Genomic DNA, 23,354 nt, shown 5'->3' on the forward strand with positions numbered 1-23,354 from the left:
TGCCCTAACCATGTTTATACAGCCACAGCATAACTTCCCAACTTTTCTACTCAGTGTCCTGACCAATGAAGGCAAGCACGCCATCTGCCTTCTTTATTCCCTCTGTCTACTTTTCACTTTCACTCGTGTCCGCTTTCTACAAGCAATGGCCTTGGACCCCAAGATCTTTCTGTACATCAACCCTGTTAGGGGTCCAGCCGCTCACTGTATATTGTGTGTATACTTCCCCTCGCATTGACCCTTCCAATGCCTTCTTACACTTGTCTGAATTAGCTTCATCTGCCCATATTTGTAACTGATCCCTATCCCAATGGATCCTTTGACAACCTCCTTCACTGTCCACAGATCTGCCTATCTTTGTGTTAGACCACCACAGAATAGAAATTGGCCCTTTGGCCCATCTAGCCTGTGCCAACCCATTTTACTGCCTGGTCCCATCTACCTGCATCCAGACAGGCAACTTCATTGTCAATAAGGGAGGTTTGCTATGTGGGGTGATTGATCCCTTATCATGTGGCCACACCATGAAGAGAGTCTGCAGGGAGACACAGGTTAAGCTAACTTTACTGAGTTCTGTGCGGGACACATCCCGCGGAGGTACAGCACTCCGGTGCGCGTGATCTGATGCAGCTTCTCAAGGGCAGTCATTGGCGAGTGAAGATGGTCCGAGGCCCGGCTGGCTGGTCACGATCATAGGACAGTGGGCACCCAGGGGAGGAGATCCCTAATGAACGCTGACTCCCGAGGTTGCTGGATGCCCATGTGTGGGGGTCGCTGTTGAGAGAATGGGCCACGGCAGTGGAGAACAACAGGGTCTGGTCCTTCCCGTGGAGAAGTCCTGGATATGTCCACGACTGCATCCGAGCACTGGAGGGGGGTGGGAGAGCACCTCCCTCCAAGGCCAGTCGAGGACGGAGGTGGTCTTCAGAGGTTATTGTTAACCCAATGGAAGATTTCCTGCTCGTTCTCCTTCCTCCACTGGATGTAGGAGGCTGTCCGCTTGATTACCCTGTCCAGGAAACGTGAGAGGAACCGAAATCCACTGACCTCTGTGAACTGCTTGAATTCCTCGAGCTGGGAGCGGAAGAGAGAGCACGAGTTGAGGGTGGCTGAGGTTCCTACAGAACAGACAACTGGCGGAGTCTGTGATTCACGACCCAGGATAGACTGTGAGGCCAAATAGGCCATTCAGCCCATTGACTCAGCTGGGAGATCCAGCCTGACGCCGTGAATCCAGCTCCCCAGTGTGATCCCATGATGTTAGATAGGGTATAACATCATGACCCCAGCAGCCCCAGAATGACCCCATGCTGCCAGTCTAACCCCACGACCCCAGCACCTCCAGTCTGACCCCATGAGTTATCTCCTCCAGTCTAACCCCATGACCCCAGCACCTCCAGTCTGACCCCATGAGTTATCTCCTCCAGTCTAACCCCATGACCCCAGCACCCCCAGTCTGACCCCGAGTTGTCTCCTCAGACTGACCCCATGCTGCTAGTCTAACCCCATGATCCCAGCTCTCCCACTCTCACCCCGGCTTCCCTAGTCTGACCCCCCCGAACGCAGCCCTCAGTCTGACCCCATGACCCTGCGCTGACTCTGTGACTGAAACACCTCGAACATAAAACCTTTCTTCCTGTCCATGTCCAGTAGGACATCTGGCTTCCGGGCAGCTTCTAAGCCTGGCCTAATGCAGTGCCGTGGGTTCAGAGTGCGGCACTGTCCGAGGAGCCGGACGGCAAGACCATCGGTGAAGCGGGGTCCGCACTGGGGTGAATGAGAGGCAGCTGGGGGACAGGTGCCAGCTCTTCGACCTATCCTAATCGGAGATGAAGGGAGGGTATTTCAGAGTGACTGGGCTCATTCACAGACACCAGTGTGACCAAGGCTGGGGTGGCAAGGGTTAACTTCTACAAGGACAATTTTCCTGTGTCTGCCCTTAGGTCACTGAGGCCAAGAGGACTCAACACTACGGGTCAGTGTCCGGGGAGGGGGTGATGTCCTCTCTGGGCAGCCCAACCCATAGTGCGGAGGAAGTGTGGCACTGCCCCTGGGCTGAGGCGTTTGATTGCGGGGTGGGCATCTGAGATTCCGATGACTGCCAACAGGAGCTCCTCCACTGGGGTTTCAGGGTCATGCTGGGGATGCCAGGATTTCAGGGTCACACTGGGGTCACAGGGTCAGACTGCGGAGAGGAAGAGCTCCCCATGCTCATCCCTCGGAACCGCCATGGGATCCTGCTGTGCACTGCTCGTTGCCCTTCTTCCCTCCTCCCTGAGCCCCACCCCCCCAAGACTAAGCAGAGGTTTACTGACCTCCCGCAGGTCTTCCTCGGTGGCGAACCTGGAGGTAACACCCTCGATCAGACTCATGATTGCCTCCATCGTGTTGAACCTGTCGGGGGGGAGAGCACGCCCTTGTCAACGCCCCATTAAAGGAATGTCCTGTCACCCAACGCACCAGTCACCTGACTTGTCACCCCTGGCCAACCAGCCCTTCCCTCAGCCTCCTCTACCTCTCTCACTCCTCTTCACAACACCAGCAATTGGAACTCGTTGCCAGAGGAGCTGTTGGCATCATTGCTGCCCAAAAGTGGCAGCATAGCTTGGCAGGGTGCTGGCCTTCATTACTTGCTGCTTCGTACATAAGATATAGGAGCAGATTCAGGCCACTTGGCCCGTCGAGTCTGCTCTGCCGTTCCACCGTGGCCAATCCAATCTTCCTCTCAGCCCAAGTCTCCTGCCTTCCACCCGCCCTGCATCCCTTCCAACTATCAACCTCTGCCTTGAATGTACATGAAGACTTGACACAGCTGCCAGTGGCAAAGAATTCCACAGATACACCACTGAAGAAATTCCTCCTCGTCTCCGTTCTAAAAGGGTGCCATTCTATTCTGAGGCTGTGTCCTCTGGTCTTAGACTCTCCCATCACAGGAAATATCCTCTCTACATCCACTCTATCAAGGCCTTTCACTATTCAATAGGTTTCAATGAGGTCAACCCTCATTCTTCTGATCTCTAGAGAATACAGGCCCGGAACCATCAAACGCTCTTCATGTGACAAACCATTCAATCCTGGAGCCATTTTCGTAAACCCTCGTTTGAGCCCTCTCCAGTGTCAGCACATCATTTCTAAGATAAGGGGCCCAAAACTGCTCACAGTACTCCAAGTGAGGCCTCACCAGTGCTTTATAAAGTCTCAGCATTACATCCTTGCTTTTATATTCTAGTCCTCGTGAAATGAATGCTAACATTGCATTTGCCTTCCTCACCACAGACTCAAACTGCAAATTAACCTTTAGGGAATCCTGCACAAGGACTCCAAAGTTCCTTTGCACCTGTTTTTTGAATTTTCACTCCATTTAGAAAATAATCAATCCTTTCATTTCTTCTACCAAGGTGCATGACCATACACTTCCCGACACTGTATTCCATCAGCCATTTCTTTGACTAGTCCCCTAATCTGTCTGTCCTTCTGTAGCCTCTCAACTTCATCAAGACTACCTGACCCTCCACCTATCTTCATGTCATCTGCAAACTTTCCAAAAAAGCTATCAATCCCATCATTAAACATCTTGAAATATAACCTAAAAAGAGTTGGTCCCAACACAGACCCCTGTGGAACGCCACTAGTCACTAGCATCCAACCAGAAAAGCCTCCCTTTATTCCCACTCTTTGCTTCCTGCCAATCAGCCACTGCTCTATCCATGCTAGAATCTTTCCTATAATACTACAGGCTTGTAGCTTGTAAAGCAGCCTCATGTGTGGCACTTTGTCCAAGGCCTTCTGAAAATCCAAGTACACATCAACCTATTCTCCTTTATCTATCTTATTTGTTATTTCTTCAAAGAATTCTGGCAGATTTGCCAGGTGAGATTTTACCTAAAGGAAACCATGATAACTATGGCCTATTTTATTTCATGTCTCCAAATACCCTGAGACCTGATCCTTAATAAGCTATTCCAACATCTTCCCAACCATTGAGGTCAGACTAACTTTCTTCTGCCTCTCTCCCTTCTTGAAGAGTGGTGTGACATTTGCAATTTTCCAGTCTTCTGGAACTATTCCAGAATCTAGTGATTCTTGAAAGATCATTACTAGTGCCTCCACAATCTCTTCAGACACCGCTTTCAGAACCCTGGGGTGTAGACCATCTGGTCCAGAATTTAGAAGCTGAGTGGTTATATCAAACACAAGAGGACACAGGCTTAAGGTGAGAGGGAGGAGATTGACAAGACATCAGAGGGGTCATCAGGTAGCTGGCTGATTATTGGAATGTGCTGCCAGAGGAGGTGGTTAAATCAGTCACAGTCACTGCGATTAAGAGGCATTTAGACAGACTTAAACAGGCAAGGTATACAGTTCCAATTCCAGTAAATGGGATGGCTATGGACTGGCAATAGGGTCAGCATTGACATGGAAGGCCAAAGGGCCTGTTTCTGTGCTGTACCGATGGGGGTCAGAGCACAGGATCTGTACCCCATTGATCCGCCATCCTATCCCGGGTTCTGTAGAAGCTCGAGGGACGAAGATTTCCTCTGCAGAGCTGCTGGTAAAATCTACTGAAGAACGGTGGGACCGAGTGAGATATTTCCACAGTCCCAGTGTGCAGAGGGAACACCAGTCTAGATCGGTGGGATTTGACACCCTCCCCCCGCCGTAGCCTTTATCCCAGATTAAGGCACAGGTCAGTGGGTGACACAAACAGCATCCTTGGCAACCACCAACCACTCCCTTACACCATCTCCATTTTACATCCCAACCCACATTCCCACTGACCCCCTCCAGTTTCCACACTTTACCAGGGTGCCGAGTGACAGCGGCCCATGTGATGGGGATGTGGAGCTCCTAAGGGAGGGGCGGTAAGGAGGGAGTGCCGTGCTGTGGGAGGGGGTGAGGAGGGAGGGTGGTGAGGAGGGAGTGCCGTGCTGTTGGAGGGGGTGAGGAGGGAGGGTGGTGAGGAGGGAGTGCCGTGAGGAGGGAGGGTGTTGAGAAGGGAGTGCTGCGCTGTGGGAGGGGTGAGGAGGGGAGGGTACTGAGGAGGAAGTGCTGTGCTGTTGGAGGGGGTGAGGAGGGAGCATTGTGCTGTGGGACGGGCGGTGAGGAGGGAGTGCCGCACTGAGTGGGGGGGGGATGAGGAGGGAGTGCCGTGCTGAGGGATGGGCAGTGAGGAGGGAGGGGGTGAGGTGGGAGCATTGTGCTGTGGGACGGGCGGTGAGGAGGGAGTGCCGCACTGAGGGAGGGGGGGATGAGGAGGGAGTGCCGTGCTGAGGGATGGGCAGTGAGGAGGGAGCATTGTGCTGAGGGAGGGGCGATGAGGAGGGAGGGTGGTGGGGAGGGAGTGCCGTGCTGAGGGAGGGGCAGTGAGGAGGGAGGGAGCATTGTGCTGTGGGACGGGCGGTGAGGAGGGAGTGCCGCACTGAGGGGGGGGGATGAGGAGGGAGTGCCGTGCTGAGGGAGGGGCGATGAGGAGGGAGGGTGGTGGGGAGGGAGTGCCGTGCTGTGTGTGTGTGTGGAGGGGGGGTGGAATGAGGATTCTAAGACTCTCAGAAGACACCGGTTGGCACAGTGGCTCCCAGTTCAATCCCACCTCCACTGCTGTGTGTGTGCGGTCTCCACGTTCTCCGTGTCAGCACATGGCTTTCCCCTGGGTGCTCCAGTTCCTCCCAGGCCACTGTAAATCACCCCCTACTCTGTGGGTGAGGGTGAGAATGTGAGGGGGTTTCGGACTGAGAGCTGTCATTGTGATCGGAAAGGAAGCTGGAATAGGGAGGGGGGAGGGGTACAGGAGTGTCAGGTGACAGGTGAAACCAGGTGAGGGGGGAAGGGGGGTGGATGGGGGAGGGGGGATGAAGAAGAAGCTGGGAGAGGATAGGTGGATGATGTGAACGGTTGAAGAAGATAGAAGCTGATAGGAGAGGGCAGAGGACCATGGAAGAAAGGGAAGGGGGAGGGGCAGCAGAGGGAAGTGATGGGCAGGTGAGATGAACTGAAAAGCTGGGAGTGGATAGCAGGAAAAGGTAAAGGGTACAGTGAAATTCTGTCTGCTTTGGGAAATGACGTGGAACTTGCCTCTGGGCAATAAAACCAGCTTACTCAGATGTGATGTTGCTCCAACTGGCCTTGATGAAGTCCCAGGCTGGCTTCTTGCCATTGATGTTCTGGGCAACCAAGACAATGGTGGCCAAAGTGTCCTGTCTCTTAATCTCCCACGGCATCATGGTGAATGACAGGTACCTTTAGTAGAGAGAGAGAGAGTTTGATCAGCAGATCTCGTGCATGTACCATCTGGACATGATCTCCATTTGAGGACCTGGGCTGATTTATCTCTGCACATGGAAATGGTGGACACTCAGTGTATCGCACACAAAACACTAGAGGAATTCAGCAGGTCAGACAGCAGCCATGGAGGGGAATACACAGTTGACATTTCAGGCTGAGACCTTTCATCTGGACTTGGAGAGCAGCAGTGACCACAAAGAGGACTGTCACTGAACTCCCCTCGAGAGGAGGAATGTTCCTTCAGGGTAGGCATACCTCGAAACACACTCATGATGGGCACCCCTGAAGAGACTTCGCAGTGGAGCAGCAAATCGGAGGCACGAGAGATTCCACAGAGATCTTGAGCACCACACACAAAACACAACAGGTCAGGCTATGGAGAGGAATATACAGTCAATGTTTTTGGCCATTGATGATTAATGCTGATGAAGGATCTTGGCCCAAAATGTTGAATGTGTATTTTCATCCATAGATGCTGCCTGACCCGTTGAGTTCCTCCAGCATTTTGTATGTGCTACTCTGGATTTCCAGAATTTGCAGAATCTCTTGTGTTTCTGATTTTTTGCCCACCATTTGGAGTGACCCCGAGGCAAATCCAGTGGGATAATTGACAGGGAAGCTACTTGCATTGACGAGGGGGCTGAGGGCTAACAAATGTCAGTAGGGGAAGCGAGCGAATGGGTTGTCATGATGCCAGAACTGCCTGGGGCAGTTTCACCTGTAGTGTTCAGGGAGCCAGGCGCCAAGCAGTGGGTGGGGAGGATCAGGACTTGTAGGATTCCTCTCCCACAGGGCTGGTACTAGCTCAATAGGCTGAATGGCCTCTTTCTGCAATTTCCCCATTTTAATAACATTCCCGTGAAATGGAGACACCCAGAGATGGCAGTTCCTGGAATCCGGAGCAAGAAACAATCTGCTGGAGGAAGTCAATGGGTCGAGCAGCACCAATGGAGTTGGTGGAGACTCTTCACTGTTTTTGCTCTAATTGTGTTCCTTCTTAAACCTATGTTTAATAAATATGGTTTTCCTGTGAGTGCTGCTTATCTGATGCCATGTAAGACCATAAGACACTGGACAGAATTAGACTATTTGGCCTGTCAAGTCTACTCTGCCATTCAATCATGTCTGATCTATTTCCCCTTTCAACCCCGTTTTCCTGCCTTCCCCCCTAACCTTTGACAACTTTACTAATCAAGAGTCTATCAACCTCCGCTTTAAATATACCCACTATCTTGGCCTCCAGAGCCAGCTTTGGCAATAAGTTCCATAGGTAAACTGCTCTGTAGCAAAAGAAATTCCTCCTCATCTCTGTTCGAAAGGAAGTCCTTCTATTTTGAGGCTGTGCCCTCTAGTCCTAGACTCCCCCACTACTGCAAACATCTTTTCCATATCTAGCCCAGAGCCTGCGATGCCCCTGCAAGTAAATTTTTCATTGCGCCTGTACATGTGTGTATATGGCAATCAACATGGCCTTGACTTTTACCTGAAGTGTTTCAGCCCGAAACATCGGCTGTCCATCGGCTCCACAGATGCTTCCCAACCTAATGAGATCCCCCAGTAGCTTGTCTTCTGTTTTGTATGAACGGCATTCCCATGCGCTTGTGAGTTCGAGCTGATTCTCAGGGGAGAATGCAGGCAGAAGCTTCTACTGGGAGTATCAGAAAAGGTTTAGAGGGACGTGGGGCAAACGTGGGGCAAATGGGATTGAGCCCAGATGGGTCACCTGGGCTGGGCAGAAGGGCCAATTTCCATGATGTGACATCAAATTGGGGGCAGTGGAAAAAATCAGAGGAGTGTGACCAGTGGAGGCCTTGAGGACCAGAGGGGTGGGGATTGAGAACCGTGGGATGACGGGAGACTGTATAGCATCTGGGAGGGCCAGACATGGCGTACCTGGCCTGGATGGAGGGGTTGGCACTGCGGGCCAGGCAGTAGCGGAGTGTCTGGGCCGGGCATGGCGTACCTGGCCAGGATGGAGGCGTTGGCACTGCAGGCCAGGCAGTAGCGGAGTGTCTGGGCCTCGGCGGCACTCTCGGCCAAGTCGTACATCTTCCAGGCAAAGTTCCACTCGGCCTGGTCGCCTTCGGCAACCGACCGGCAGCACACCACCCTGCGTAGGCTGGGGGGGATCCTGGGGGAAGGTGAGAAAAAGATATTGGTTAAGACAAGCCTGAACAAAGGCAAATCTGTGTAGAGGTCAGAGGTCTGGTCATTCTATTGCCGAGCTGGAGCGGGTGCAGAGGATATTTACAAGGATGCTGCCTAGACCAGAGGCCTATGTGGAAAGGTTGGCCAGACTTGAGAGAGGGGTGACCTCATACAAGTTTATAAAATCATGAGGGATGTGGATAAGGTCATAGTCTTTTCCTCAGGGTGGGGAGTCCAAACCCTGACAGCAAAGATACAAGACAAGAGCGGAGAGATTTAAAAGAGCCCTGAGAGGTAGCTTCTTTGTTCAGGGGGTAGGGAATACCTGGAATGAGCTGCCAGACAAAGTGGTCGAGGCAATAATAAAGCGAAACCAAAACCCCCGGGTCTCGCCCCAGATCTCCTGTAAACTTACCAGTGGGGAGAGGGGCTGGCAGGCTGTGGATGGGCCACATGGCCTCAGGTACTCACGGGTTGACGTCCGGCTGTGCCATCCAGCGGGAGAAGAGGTCTCTGGCCGCCATGTTACATTTGCGCAGCCCGTTGGAGCAGGCGACACCGACCACCACTTCCTGGGCGAACCTGGGAGGAGAGGAGAGGGAGGGTCCGGGCTGAGAGTCGGTGGCAGGGGCAGGGTCTCCACCCCCACCTGCCCGGGGCCGGGCCTTTACCACCTCCTCCAAGCCTGGAGGCCCAGCAAACGTCAGTCTGGAGGCCCAACCTCGCAGGGTGTGGTAGGGGGAAGAGAGAGGGAGAGGAGGAGGAGGAGGAGGAGGGAGGGGGAGTAGGTGGAGGAAGGGGCGGGTGGCCGGAGGAGGGAGGAGGGAGAAGGGGAGGGAGGGAGGGAGCAGAGAGAGGGTAAAAGGAGGGGGGGGTGGAAGGTGGTGGGGAGATTCTGTGACACAGCTTGGCTCAGGCCCAGTAAATGGGGGGGGGTGTGGAATGGAGTGGAGTGGAGGAAGTAGGACAAACGATGATGTAGTGGAGGATGGGGACTGATGGGGGAGTGGGGAGGGAACTGGATGGGACATTCTTGGACACAGCCTGGTCCTACGGGGTGGAGGGAAGGGTTTGGGATGTCGTGAGGAGAGGGATGGTGGGTGCTGGGGCTGTTACTCACTGCTCTCTGCCTTCGCTGGGCACGGTGCGCAGTCCGGGATGAAGCAGCTCCATGTAGTCAAAGACAGGGCTGACCTTGCTCAGGACGTACTCCTGCTGGGACATGGGGAGGGGTGACACTGGAGCCTTCCCCACTCCCCACTCTTCCATCTCCCCTGCCCTCCACCCACGGTCTCGTTTCCCCCTCCCACCACCCTAGTGTCTGCCCAAAATCTCTCTTCTCTCCCCAAGCCCCCGGGTCTCTCCTCTCCCTCTGCTGCCCCCGCCCTCCCTCCTGCCCCTCCCCTCATCCTCTCCCTCTCCATCGCCTCCCCCTCCACCCAGGTCCTTCCCCTCCCCCAGGCCCCTCTCCCCAATCCACCCTCCCTCCCCTACCCCCTCACCTCCAGCAGGTTGTAGGCAGGGTTCTCCCTCAGCACCAACTCCATGAAGTCCAGGTGGGTACTGAGGGTGTCCCAGGGCAGCGACTCGGTTTCCGTGTGCAGGTAGCGTGTTGTCTCCAGGGCACGTGTGATCCTAATGTGCTTCCCGCTGCTCCGGCAGAAACACAGGTTGGCACACCCCCGAAACATCCTGTCACTACTGAGGGAGGGGAGCACCCGGGAGGCTGGGGAGGAGGGAGGCAGCGGGAGGGGTGGGGAGGAGGGAGCACCACGGGAGGGGTGGGGAGGAGGGAGCACCACGGGAGGGGTGGGGAGGAGGGAGGCAGCGGGAGGGGTGGGGAGGAGGGAGCACCCCGGGAGGGGTGGGGAGGAGGGAGGCAGCGGGAGGGGTGAGGAGGAGGGAGGCAGCAGGAGGGGTGAGGAGGAGGGAGGCAGCGGGAGGGGTGGGGAGGAGGGAGCACCACGGGAGGGGTGGGGAGGAGGGAGGCAGCGGGAGGGGTGAGGAGGAGGGAGGCAGCGGGAGGGGTGGGGAGGAGGGAGCACCACGGGAGGGGTGGGGAGGAGGGAGGCAGCAGGAGGGGTGAGGAGGAGGGAGGCAGCGGGAGGGGTGGGGAGGAGGGAGGCAGCGGGAGGGGTGGGGAGGAGGGAGCACCACGGGAGGGGTGGGGAGGAGGGAGCACCACGGGAGGGGTGGGGAGGAGGGAGGCAGCGGGAGGGGTGGGGAGGAGGGAGCACCACGGGAGGGGTGGGGAGGAGGGAGGCAGCGGGAGGGGTGAGGAGGGAGGCAGCGGGAGGGGTGAGGAGGAGGGAGGCAGCGGGAGGGGTGGGGAGGAGGGAGCACCACGGGAGGGGTGGGGAGGAGGGAGGCAGCGGGAGGGGTGAAGAGGAGGGAGGCAGCGGGTGGGGAGGAGGGAGGCAGCGGGAGGGGTGGGGAGGAGGGAGCACCACGGGAGGGGTGGGGAGGAGGGAGGCAGCGGGAGGGGTGAGGAGGAGGGAGGCAGCGGGAGGGGTGAGGAGAAGGGAGGCAGCGGGAGGGGTGGGGAGGAGGGAGGCAGCGGGAGGGGTGGGGAGGAGGGAGCACCACGGGAGGGGTGGGGAGGAGGGAGGCAGCGGGAGGGGTGAGGAGGAGGGAGGCAGCGGGAGGGGTGAGGAGGAGGGAGGCAGCGGGAGGGGTGGGGAGGAGGGAGGCAGCGGGAGGGATGAGGAGGAGGGAGCACCTGGGAGGGTGGGGAGGAGGGAGGCAGCGGGAGGGGTGAGGAGGAGGGAGCTCTCTAGGCACTGTCCCAGCAGTTTTACTGATAAGAAGCACGATTAGGCCACTCAGCCCCTTGAGACCGCTCTCCTTGGCTGATCTTCACCCTGCACTGTCTCCATTCTCTCCACACCCTGGGATCCCCGTCCATTTCTCAGCCACCAGTCCTGGCCTGGGCGTACTCAGCTCTCTGAGGTGGGTGGTTTCCCGGTGAATTCGCTGCCCCTTTGACTGAGACATTGACAGCATCTCTGCTTCTGAACTCCAGCTCCAGATATCCCCACTGGTCGTGGGGCTGGGGAGCTGCCCTCAACCTCCACCAGCCCAACGCAACCCGCAAGCATCCCCCGACACCAATCCGAGAGCTTCACAACAGGACACAGGCCCTTCAGCCCAAATGGGTTCCCGTCTATGTTGGTCCTGTTGGCCTAATTCTGAGTGGAACCACAAGCTCTGCGTCTGGCTCCACACCCACTGGCTGACCTGATGAGTTTTCCCAGCACATCCCCTCTGCCTGGGTTTGGGCTGGAGCCGGGTGGACAGTGGCCACAGCCAGCTGTCTGGGGAGACCCTTGGTCATGGTGACCCGGACAATGTCACAGGCCGAGCCCCCAACTGACACAATTAGCCACCCCTTCCATACCCTCTCCTTTCCAACACCTCCCCACCCGCGCCGCCATAGCCCCTACCGAGCAAGGCTGAATGCATCATCGATGAGCTGGGCCCGGTTGATGACTGGGATGGCCTGGCAGAGGAGAGAGAGAGAGAGAGGTTGATGAAGGATCAGAGAGTATTTCCTGATATTCAGCTGGTCAGACATGGTAAGGGGGAACAATGGGTGTGTTAGGGGCCTGGGGAAAGTGGGGGCGTGTCAGGGGCCTGGGTAATACGGGGGTATGTCAGGGGTCGGGGAATACGGGGGTATGTCTGGGGTCGGGGAATACGGGGGAATGTCAGGGGTCGGGGAATATGGGGTATGTCAGGGGTCGGGGAATACGGGGGAATGTCAGGGGTCGGGGAATACGGGGAATGTCTGGGGTCGGGGAATATGGGGGAATGTCTGGGGTCGGGGAATACGGGGGAATGTCAGGGGTCGGGGAATACGGGGGAATGTCAGGGGCTCCGGGAATACGGAGAATGTCAGGGGTCGGGGAATATGGGGAATGTCAGGGTTCGGGGAATACGGTTGTATGTCAGGGGTTGGGGAATACGGTTGTATGTCAAGGGCTCGGGGTATACAGGGTATGTCAGGGGCCGGGGAATACGGGGAATGTCAGGGGTCGGGGAATACGGGGTATGTCAGGACTCGGGGAATACGGGGAATGTCAGGGGTCGGGGAATACGGGGTATGTCAGGGGCCGGGGAACTCGGGGTATATCAGGGGCCGGGGAACTCGGGGTATGTCAGGGGCTTGGGGAATACAGGGGAATGTCTGTGGTCGGGGAATACGGAGAATGTCTGTGGTCGGGGAATACGGAGAATGTCTGGGGTCAGGGAATACGGGGAATGTCAGGGGCCTGGGGAATACAGGGTATGTCAGGGCTCGGGGAATTCAGGGGAATGTCAGGGGTCGGGGAATACGGGGAATGTCTGGGGTCGGGGAATATGGGGGTATGTCAGGGGCTTGGGGAATATGGGAGAATGTCAGGGGTCGGGGAATACGGGGAAATGTCAGGGATCGGGGAATACGGGGGAATGTCAGGGGCTCCGGGAATACGGAGAATGTCAGGGGCTCGGGGAATACAGGGAATGTCAGGGCTCGGGGAATGCGGTTGTATGTCAGGGGTTGGGGAATACGGTTGTATGTCAAGGGCTCGGGGTATACAGGGTATGTCAGGGGCCAGGGAATACGGGGAATGTCAGGGGCCGGGGAATACGGGGGAATGTCAGGGGCTCCGGGAATACGTGGAATGTCAGGGGCTCGGGGAATACAGGGTATGTCAGGGGTCGGGGAATACGGTTGTATGTCAGGGGTCGGGGAATATGGTTGTATGTCAAGGGCTCGGGGTATACAGGGTATGTCAGGGGTCGGGAAATACGGTTGTATGTCAAGGGCTCGGGGTATACAGGGTATGTCAGGGGCCGGGGAATATGGGGGTATGTCAGGGGCTCAGGGAATACAAGAGAATGTCAGGGGCTCGGGGAATAGGGGAGTATGTCAGGACTCGGGGAATACGGGGTATGTCAGGACTCGGGGAATACGGGGTATGTCAGGGGCCGGGGAATACGGTTGTATGTCAGGGGCCGGGGAATACGGTTGTATGTCAGGGGCCGGGGAACTCGGGGTATGTCAGGGGCTTGGGAAATACAGGGGAATGTCTGTGGTCGGGGAATACGGAGAATGTCTGGGGTCGGGGAATACGGGGAATGTCAGGGGCCTGGGGAATACAGGGTATGTCAGGGCTCGGGGAATTCAGGGGAATGTCAGGGCTTGGGGAATTCAGGGGAATGTCAGGGGTCAGGGAATACGGGGAATGTCTGGGGTCGGGGAATACGGGGAATGTCTGGGGTCGGGGAATACGGGGTATGTCAGGGGTCAGGGAATACGGGGGTATGTCAGGGGCTTGGGGAATACGGGAGAATATCAGGGGTCAGGGAATGTCAGGGGTCGGGGAATATGGGAAATGTCTGAGGTCGGGGAATACGGGAGTATGTCAGGTGTCGGGGAATATGGGGTATGTCAGGGCTTGGGGAATTCAGGGGAATGTCAGGGCTCGGGGAATTCAGGGGTATGTCAGGGCTCGGGGAATATGGGTGTATGTCAGGTGTTGGGGAATATGGGGTATACAGGGGTATGTCAGGGCTCGGAGAATACAGGGGTAATGTCAGGGCTCGGGGAATACGGGGTATGTCAGGGCCTGGGGAATATGGGGAATGTCAGGGTTCAGGGAATGTCAGGGGTCGGGGAATATGGGAAATGTCTGAGGTCGGGGAATACGGGGTATGTCAGGGCCTGGGGAATATGGGGAATGTCAGGGGTCAGGGAATGTCAGGGGTCGGGGAATATGGGAAATGTCTGAGGTCGGGGAATACGGGGTATGTCAGGGCTCGGGGAATACGAGTGTATGTCAGGGCTCGGAGAATACGGGAGAATGTCAGGGATCGGGGAATGTCAGGGGTCGGGGAATATGGGAAATGTCAGGGCTCGGGGAATACGGGAGTATGTCAGGTGTCGGGGAATATGGGGTATACAGGGGTATGTCAGGGCTCGGGGAATACGGTGAATGTCAGGGCTCGGGGAATACGGGGAATGTCAGGGCTCAGGGAATATGGGGTATGTCAGGGCTCGGGGAATACGGGGGTATGTCAGGGCTTGGGGAATACCGGGTATGTCAGGGCTCGGGGAATACCGGGTATGTCAGGGCTCGGGGAATACGGGGTATGTCAGGGCTTGGGGAATACGGGGTATACAGGGGTATGTCAGGGGCTTTCTTTCCTTTCTCTCCCTCCCTCTCATCTCTCTTCCTCCCTCCGGATCCGCTTCTTCTCCTCTCCTGTTTCCCTCCATCCATTTCTTCTCTCTCACCCTCTCTCCATCACACTCTCCTCATTCCCTCTCCCCATCCCTCTCCCGCCCCTCTCTCCTACCTCCTCTCCCTCGCTCTGCTCCCTCCCTCATGCCTGCCACTGCCTCCACTGACCCACCTTCTCCCTCCCACAGCCTCGCCCCTCCCTCCCACTGACCCACCTCCTCCCTCCCACAGCCTCGCCCCTCCCTCCCACTGATCCACCTCCTCCCTCCCACAGCCTCGCCCCTCCCCCCTACTATCCCTCCATGCTCCCTCCTGGCATGAACTTACATCCCTGTTTCTCATGAGTTGGATCAGCAACCTGTCCCAGTTGTCGTCATCATAATTAACTCTGTAAACGCCAACAGCGTTGATGTTTGCCAATGCCCAGGTTTGATCCCTCACCACCACCTGGCTCACGTACACCTCTGAGGGAAGATCCCACACAGGGGTCAGCAAACAGTGAACAGGTTACTGGCTAACACAGAACTCCCTGCAGGGGTCAGACACAGAGTGAAGCTCCCTCCACACCGTCCCATCACACACTCCCGGAGTCAGACACAGAGTGAATCTCCCTCTACACTGTCCCATCACACACTCCCGGGGTCAGACACAGAGTGAAGCTCCCTCCACACTGTCCCATCACACACTCCCGTGGTCAGACACAGAGTGAATCTCCCTCTACACAGTCCCATCACACACTCCCGGGGTCAGACACAGAGTGAAACTTCCTCTACACTGTCCCATCACACACTCCCGGGGTCAGACACAGAGTGAAGCTCCCTCTACACCGTCCCATCACACACTCCCGGGGTCAGACACAGAGTGAATCTCCCTCTACACTGTCCCATCACACACTCCCGGGGTCAGACACAGAGTGAAGCTCCCTCCACACAGTCCCATCACACACTCCCGGGGTCAGACACAGAGTGGAACTCCCTCTACACCGTCCCATCACACACTCCCGAGGTCAGACACAGAGTGAAACTCCCTCCACACCGTCCCATCACACACTCCCGGAGTCAGACACAGAGTGAAACTCCCTCTACACCGTCCCATCACACACTCCCGGGGTCAGACACAGAGTGAAACTCCCTCTACACTGTCCCATCACACACTCCCGGGGTCAGACACAGAGTGAAGCTCCCTCCACACAGTCCCATCACACACTCCCGGGGTCAGACACAGAGTGGAACTCCCTCTACACTGTCCCATCACACACTCCCGGGGTCAGACGCAGAGTGAATCTCCCTCTACACTGTCCCATCACACACTCCCGGGGTCAGACGCAGAGTGAATCTCCCTCTACACTGTCCCATCACACACTCCCGGGGTCAGACGCAGAGTGAATCTCCCTCTACACTGTCCCATCACACACTCCCGGGGTCAGACGCAGAGTGAATCTCCCTCTACACTGTCCCATCACACACTCCCGGGGTCAGACACAGAGTGAAACTCCCTCTACACTGTCCCATCACACACTCCCAGGGTCAGACACAGAGTGAAACTCCCTCTACACTGTCCCATCACACACTCCCAGGGTCAGACACAGAGTGAAACTCCCTCTACACTGTCCCATCACACACTCCCGGGGTCAGACACAGAGTGAAACTCCCTCTACACTGTCCCATCACACACTCCCAGGGTCAGACACAGAGTGAAACTCCCTCTACACTGTCCCATCACACACTCCCAGGGTCAGACACAGAGTGAAACTCCCTCTACACTGTCCCATCACACACTCCCGGGGTCAGACACAGAGTGAAACTCCCTCCACACCGTCCCATCACACACTCCCGGGGTCAGACGCAGAGTGAAACTCCCTCTACACTGTCCCATCACACACTCCCGGGGTCAGACGCAGAGTGAATCTCCCTCTACACCGTCCCATCACACACTCCCGGGGTCAGACACAGAGTGAATCTCCCTCTACACTGTCCCATCACACACTCCCGGGGTCAGACACAGAGTGAAGCTCCCTCCACACAGTCCCATCACACACTCCCGGGGTCAGACACAGAGTGGAACTCCCTCTACACCGTCCCATCACACACTCCCGAGGTCAGACACAGAGTGAAACTCCCTCCACACCGTCCCATCACACACTCCCGGAGTCAGACACAGAGTGAAACTCCCTCTACACCGTCCCATCACACACTCCCGGGGTCAGACACAGAGTGAAACTCCCTCTACACTGTCCCATCACACACTCCCGGGGTCAGACACAGAGTGAAGCTCCCTCCACACAGTCCCATCACACACTCCCGGGGTCAGACACAGAGTGGAACTCCCTCTACACTGTCCCATCACACACTCCCGGGGTCAGACGCAGAGTGAATCTCCCTCTACACTGTCCCATCACACACTCCCGGGGTCAGACGCAGAGTGAATCTCCCTCTACACTGTCCCATCACACACTCCCGGGGTCAGACGCAGAGTGAATCTCCCTCTACACTGTCCCATCACACACTCCCGGGGTCAGACGCAGAGTGAATCTCCCTCTACACTGTCCCATCACACACTCCCGGGGTCAGACACAGAGTGAAACTCCCTCTACACTGTCCCATCACACACTCCCAGGGTCAGACACAGAGTGAAACTCCCTCTACACTGTCCCATCACACACTCCCAGGGTTAGACACAGAGTGAAACTCCCTCTACACTGTCCCATCACACACTCCCGGGGTCAGACACAGAGTGAAACTCCCTCTACACTGTCCCATCACACACTCCCAGGGTCAGACACAGAGTGAAACTCCCTCTACACTGTCCCATCACACACTCCCAGGGTCAGACACAGAGTGAAACTCCCTCTACACCGTCCCATCACACACTCCCAGGGGTCAGACACAGAGTGAAACTCCCTCTACACTGTCCCATCACACACTCCCAGGGTCAGACACAGAGTGAAACTCCCTCTACACTGTCCCATCACACACTCCCGGGGTCAGACACAGAGTGAAACTCCCTCTACACTGTCCCATCACACACTCCCAGGGTCAGACACAGAGTGAAACTCCCTCTACACTGTCCCATCACACACTCCCGGGGTCAGACACAGAGTGAAACTCCCTCCACACCGTCCCATCACACACTCCCGGGGTCAGACGCAGAGTGAATCTCCCTCTACACTGTCCCATCACACACTCCCGGGGTCAGACACAGAGTGAAACTCCCTCTACACCGTCCCATCACACACTCCCGGGGTCAGACACAGAGTGAAACTCCCTCTACACTGTCCCATCACACACTCCCAGGGTCAGACACAGAGTGAAACTCCCTCTACACTGTCCCATCACACACTCCCAGGGTCAGACACAGAGTGAAACTCCCTCTACACCGTCCCATCACACACTCCCGGGGTCAGACACAGAGTGAAACTCCCTCTACACTGTCCCATCACACACTCCCAGGGTCAGACACAGAGTGAAACTCCCTCTACACTGTCCCATCACACACTCCCGGGGTCAGACACAGAGTGAAACTCCCTCTACACTGTCCCATCACACACTCCCAGGGTCAGACACAGAGTGAAACTCCCTCTACACTGTCCCATCACACACTCCCGGGGTCAGACACAGAGTGAAACTCCCTCCACACCGTCCCATCACACACTCCCGGGGTCAGACGCAGAGTGAATCTCCCTCTACACTGTCCCATCACACACTCCCGGGGTCAGACACAGAGTGAAACTCCCTCTACACCGTCCCATCACACACTCCCCGGGACAGACACAGAGTGAATCTCCCTCTACACTGTCCCATCACACACTCCCGTGGTCAGACGCAGAGTGAAGCTCCCTCTACACTGTCCCATCACACACTCCCGGGGTCAGACACAGAGTGAAACTCCCTCCACACAGTCCCATCACACACTCTCAGGATCAGACACAGAATGAAACTCCCTCTACACTGTCCCATCACACACTCTCAGGATCAGACACAGAGTGAAACTCCCTCTACACCGTCCCATCACACACTCCCGGGGTCAGACACAGAGTGAAACTCCCTCTACACTGTCCCATCACACACTCCCGGGGTCAGACACAGAATGAAGCGCCTTCTATATTTTTCCACCTCATAGTCCCAGGGCATGGACCAAATGGGTTGGAATCTGGGCAAATATCTTGGGAGTTGAGGAGAATTCTGCTGCCAAATTATGTGTTGCCTTCTGACTCCTGTAGCCCAGGTCACCAGAGAGCCTTTAGTAAGAGATGATAGTGGCCAGAAGCCTGAATCTGGAGCCACACACATACTGGTTGAGGAACTCAGCACGTTGGGTGGCATTTATGGAGGGAAATGGACTTTCTGGTCAAGTCCCTTCACCTGGTCATTTATCCCTTTATCCTGATTGGGGAGAGTGATACGGAGGGGGTGGGGTGGGGGGAGAAGGTGGTGGTCCATACGTCTTGTTCTGTTGATCCAGATCATGTCCTGCAGGCTGGTGTTGAGTTGCCAGGTGACTGGGATATACCACCTGTACCTGAGGATGGAGACAGGAGGGTGGGTCAATCTGCAGTCTGCTCACACCCCCCATCCCTCACCCGTCTGCCGTCCGGAATGGGGGGGGGGGGTGTGGTGCACTGTTCACACACCTGATACTCCCCCACCCAGCATCACTACAGTTGCCTGTCCCACAGACCAGGGGATCCAGCCTCACCACCGGGTGGCAGGGGAGGGCTTCTTAGTCACGCAACACTGTGGTTCGGAGGGTCATCTCCTGATCAAGGTCTGGCACTTGGGGAGACACAGAGAGGTGAGGGGTGAGCGTTTATGAAACCGGAGAGGAGAAGGGTTTACGGAGGGAACATTGGATCTTGAGGCCCAGAAATGGCTGCCAATGGTGGAGTGATGGGATTAGGTGATGGCTGAGGGGAGAGAACATAGAAACAAATCCTTTGGCCCAACTGGCCCAACCCGACCAAAATCCCCACCTAAGCCAGTTCCTGCTGCCTGTGTTTGGCCCATATCCTTCCCTATGCATGCACCTGTCCAAGAGTCTTTTAAATGTTGCTAATGTACCTACCCCAATCACTTCCTGTGGCACCTTGTTCCTTAGATGACCACCCTCAGAGTGAAGAAGTTGCCCCTTGGGTTCCTATTAAATCTCTTTCCCTTTCACCCTCTGGTTCTTGATTCTCCAGAGCTGGGAAAAAGGACTGTGTGAACCTACCCTATCTCAGCCCCTCATGATTTGATAAGATGGCCCCTCAGTCTCCTATACTACAATGAAAAAAGACCTGAAAGGCTCAATCTTTAGTTCCTCAAGATCTGCCAACATCCTTGTATATCTCTGCTCTCTTCCCAGCTTAAAGGCATCTTTGCTGTAAGAGGGCGAGCATCCCTAACCCCCGTGCCACAATCTCCTTGACCCACTACCATCGGGAAGGAGGTGCCGGCTATGAGCACCAGGACTAGAGCTGCCAGACTGGGTTACAGCTTCTTCCCCTGTGAATCGAGTGAACTCTCTGCTGTTCCCAAGGTCTCATCACTCAGAGAGAGAGCCGGTTGTTTTTTACTGTATATCTGTGCTGTGCACTTTACATGCATTTCAAATTATATTTTATTAAATTATTCATGGCAAATTTTCGTTTATGTGTTGTGTGTGTGTGATGTATGTATTGTCGATGCACTGTGGTCCAGAGGAACATTGGTTTGCTTGGTGGTAAATATGTACAGTCAGACAGCAATGAAGTTGAACTTGAAACTGAACCTATTGCCCAAATGCAATATAATGTCCCAACTCCTGTGCTCAGTGCCCAATTGATGAAGGCCAACATGCCAAATGCCACCTTCACCATCCTGTCTACCTGTGTCACCACCTTCAGGCTTTCAGGGAACTATGTACTTGTATCCCAAGGTTCTTCTGTTCCACAACACTCCCCCAGGGCCCTGCAGTTCACTGTGAAAGTCTGGCACTGGATTGTCTTCCCAAAATGTAACACCTCGCACATATCCAAATTAAACAAGTGTACAACAATAGGGGAGGATTCCAGTCCTGGACCTGCAGGTTCACCCTGGATCCCAGGAGCTCTCCCCACTGTCCTCATCCACATCTCTGGTCACCATTCTGAAATATTTAATCAAATTTGTCCGTCAGTCATGATCTCCCTAACAAACCAGAATATTCTCTGATTGCAGATGAATCTGGTCCCTCAGAGTTTTTACCAATGATTTCAGGATGGGGCTGGCCTTGGATTGGCCATGGTTGGGCTGTGCTAGGCTTGGATTGGCTGTGGTTAGTTTGGGCTGTTCTTGGATTGGCCATGCTTGGGCTGTGCTAGGCTTGGATTGGCTGTGGTTAGTTTGGGCTGTTCTTGGATTGGCCATGCTTGGGCTGTGCTAGGCTTGGATTGGCTGTGGTTAGTTTGGGCTGTTCTTGGATTGGCCATGGTTGGGCTGTGCTAGGCTTGGATTGGCTGTGGTTAGATTGGGCTGTTCTTGGATTGGTGTGGTTGGGCTCAACAGGGCTTGGATTGAGGTGGGCTGGTCTGGTCTTGGATTGACTGCAATCGAATCAGGTCAGGTGTTTGAGGTTTATCACCTTCAGTCCCATTACTTTCAGCTTGCTCCTTACCCTTTCCCCAACAGCACATTCCCCACCATTCCCAGCAGGTTCATCTTGTTCCAGCAGACAGAGACAGTAAATGTGTCTGTTCAACCCTTCATTCCAGCTCCCATTCTCTAACCTGCCATCTGGTCGAAACCCCCAACAATCTGGCACTATCAGAAGCATCATGAAGATAAATATTCCAGATTATTGGTTGTTTACCACCAATAAGCAAACATACCCTTAGGTGTTACCTTAAGTTGAAAGTGGCGGGTTTAAATGGAGCCAGAAATAGGGTTCCAGTGGGTTTAACCAGAGCTGGAAATGGGGTCCCGATGGGTTTAAATGGGAAAGGGAAATTGGTCTCGGTGGGTTTAGATGGGGTGGGAAATAGAGTCCAAGTAGCTTATAGGGACTTGGAAACAGGGTGCCACTGACTTTAAAGAGAGCTGAAACACAGTCCCCTGAAGGTTTAAACGGAGTGAGAAATGGGATCCCAGTGGGTTTAAACAGTAGGAAATGGAGTCCCAATTGGTTTAAACAGTGGGAAATGGGGTCCCAGTGGGTTTAAACAATGGGAAATGGGGTCCCAGTGGGATTAGACAGAATGGGAAATAGTGTCCTAGTGGTTTTAAACAAATAGGAAATGGGGTCCCAGTTGGTTTAAACAGTGGGAAATGGGGTCCCAGTGGATTTAGACAGTGGGAAATTGAATCCCAGTGAGTTCAAACAGTGAAAAATGGGATCCCAGTGCACTTAGACAGAGTGGGAAATGGGATCCAAGTAGGATTAAACAATGAAAAATGGGGTCCCAGTGAGTCTAGACAGAGTGGGTGATGGGGTCCCAGTGGTTTAAACAATGGTAAATGGGATCCAAGTAGGTTTAAACAATGGGAAATGGGGTCCCAGGGGGAGGACAGGGATCATACCGAGACCACTGGGATTCCCGACTAACCAGTAATGGGTCACTGATGTAACTATGTCAGAGGCACCTTCTGGAACTCCACGGCCGGAGATTAGCCAGGCGATGCTCACCGGAACCTGGAGGGGCGGGACACAGTGGACAATCCGTACAGGAGGAAGTGCCGCTGGGAGACGAGTCCAGAGCTGGTGTTCACCGTCACCAGTGGGTAGCCTGGCTGCAGGGCCCAGCTGTCCAAGATGGATTTCAGGTTGGTGGGGAGGGTCGTTGCTGACTGGTTGTTCATGGCCTGGGGAGGGAGAGGGCAACAGGTGGGCTGGGGAATGAAAGGCAGTCAGTCCCTGCAAATCCCACCTCACACCCTCTATCCCTACACCTCCTCCAAGCTCCTCAGATCCCTACGTCCCCTGTCACACCCCCATTCTCTCCAAATCATTTTCCACCCTCTTCACCCAAGCCTCCATCTGCCCCAGAATCCTACTACTCCACCCAGCCAGCAGCTCCAAACCTCTCCGTCCACCCTTCCCAAAATGCCACACCCCACCCCACATCATCCAAATCTCCCCATTTTCCCTCACCCTTCACCTTCCTTCGCAGCCCTTCCATCTCTGACTGACATCCTCCACTCCCTCCCACCCTCCATGGCTCTCCCTGTCCTGCACACTTAACCTCCATATATCCACAGTAGGGATTGGTTGGACATGGCTGATTATCCAGCAGGGATTGGCTGGAGGCGCAGTTAGTCTAGTGTTGATTGGCTGGAGCCCATTTAGCCCAGTAATGACTGGCTGGAAACCCAGTGAGTCCAGCAGTGATAGGCTGGTGGTCTGGTAAGCCTAGCAGTGATTGGCTGGAAGCCCAGTGAGTCCAGCAGTGATTGGCTAGAGGTCCAATGAGTCCAGTATTGATTGGCTGGAGGCCCAGTGAGTCCAGCAGTGATTGGCTAGAGGTCTGATGAGTCCAGTATTGATTGGCTGGAGACTCAGTGAGGCCAGCAGTGATACAATCACCTGGGCTGCAGCCCCAGATCCAGAAGTCCTGGTTCCAGTTTCATCAAGGGCCCTGGGACATCCCCTTTCCCACATGGGTCACTGGTGCAGTTTGGGGGCAGAGCAGGGCACCTACTCTCCCACCCCTTTGGTCAGCAGATCCCATCACTGGGGAAGATCTCCTCAGTTCCCAGATTTGGG

At 55.3% G+C, this 23,354-nt stretch overlaps 1 protein-coding gene across 1 annotated transcript in view; it reads right to left on the reverse strand.

Moving 5' to 3' along the window:
* Positions 1-294: 294 nt before the first annotated feature.
* Positions 295-23,354, reverse strand: part of LOC134358052 (aminopeptidase N-like) — a 50,933-nt gene continuing 27,873 nt past the window's right edge. The window contains exons 10-22 of the mRNA XM_063069952.1: positions 22,278-22,453; positions 19,099-19,175; positions 14,985-15,121; positions 11,874-11,929; positions 9,933-10,080; positions 9,551-9,642; positions 8,902-9,138; positions 8,246-8,413; positions 7,766-7,930; positions 6,538-6,621; positions 6,097-6,237; positions 2,316-2,394; positions 295-1,074 (exon numbers count right to left, since the gene is read on the reverse strand). Coding sequence (XP_062926022.1) covers positions 925-1,074; positions 2,316-2,394; positions 6,097-6,237; positions 6,538-6,621; positions 7,766-7,930; positions 8,246-8,413; positions 8,902-9,138; positions 9,551-9,642; positions 9,933-10,080; positions 11,874-11,929; positions 14,985-15,121; positions 19,099-19,175; positions 22,278-22,453 — 1,710 coding nt within the window. The 3' untranslated portion in view covers positions 295-924. The remainder of the gene's footprint in view (positions 1,075-2,315; positions 2,395-6,096; positions 6,238-6,537; positions 6,622-7,765; positions 7,931-8,245; positions 8,414-8,901; positions 9,139-9,550; positions 9,643-9,932; positions 10,081-11,873; positions 11,930-14,984; positions 15,122-19,098; positions 19,176-22,277; positions 22,454-23,354) is intronic.

Source organism: Mobula hypostoma, chromosome 2 (assembly GCF_963921235.1).
Source record: "Mobula hypostoma chromosome 2, sMobHyp1.1, whole genome shotgun sequence".
Taxonomy (NCBI): domain Eukaryota; kingdom Metazoa; phylum Chordata; class Chondrichthyes; order Myliobatiformes; family Myliobatidae; genus Mobula; species Mobula hypostoma.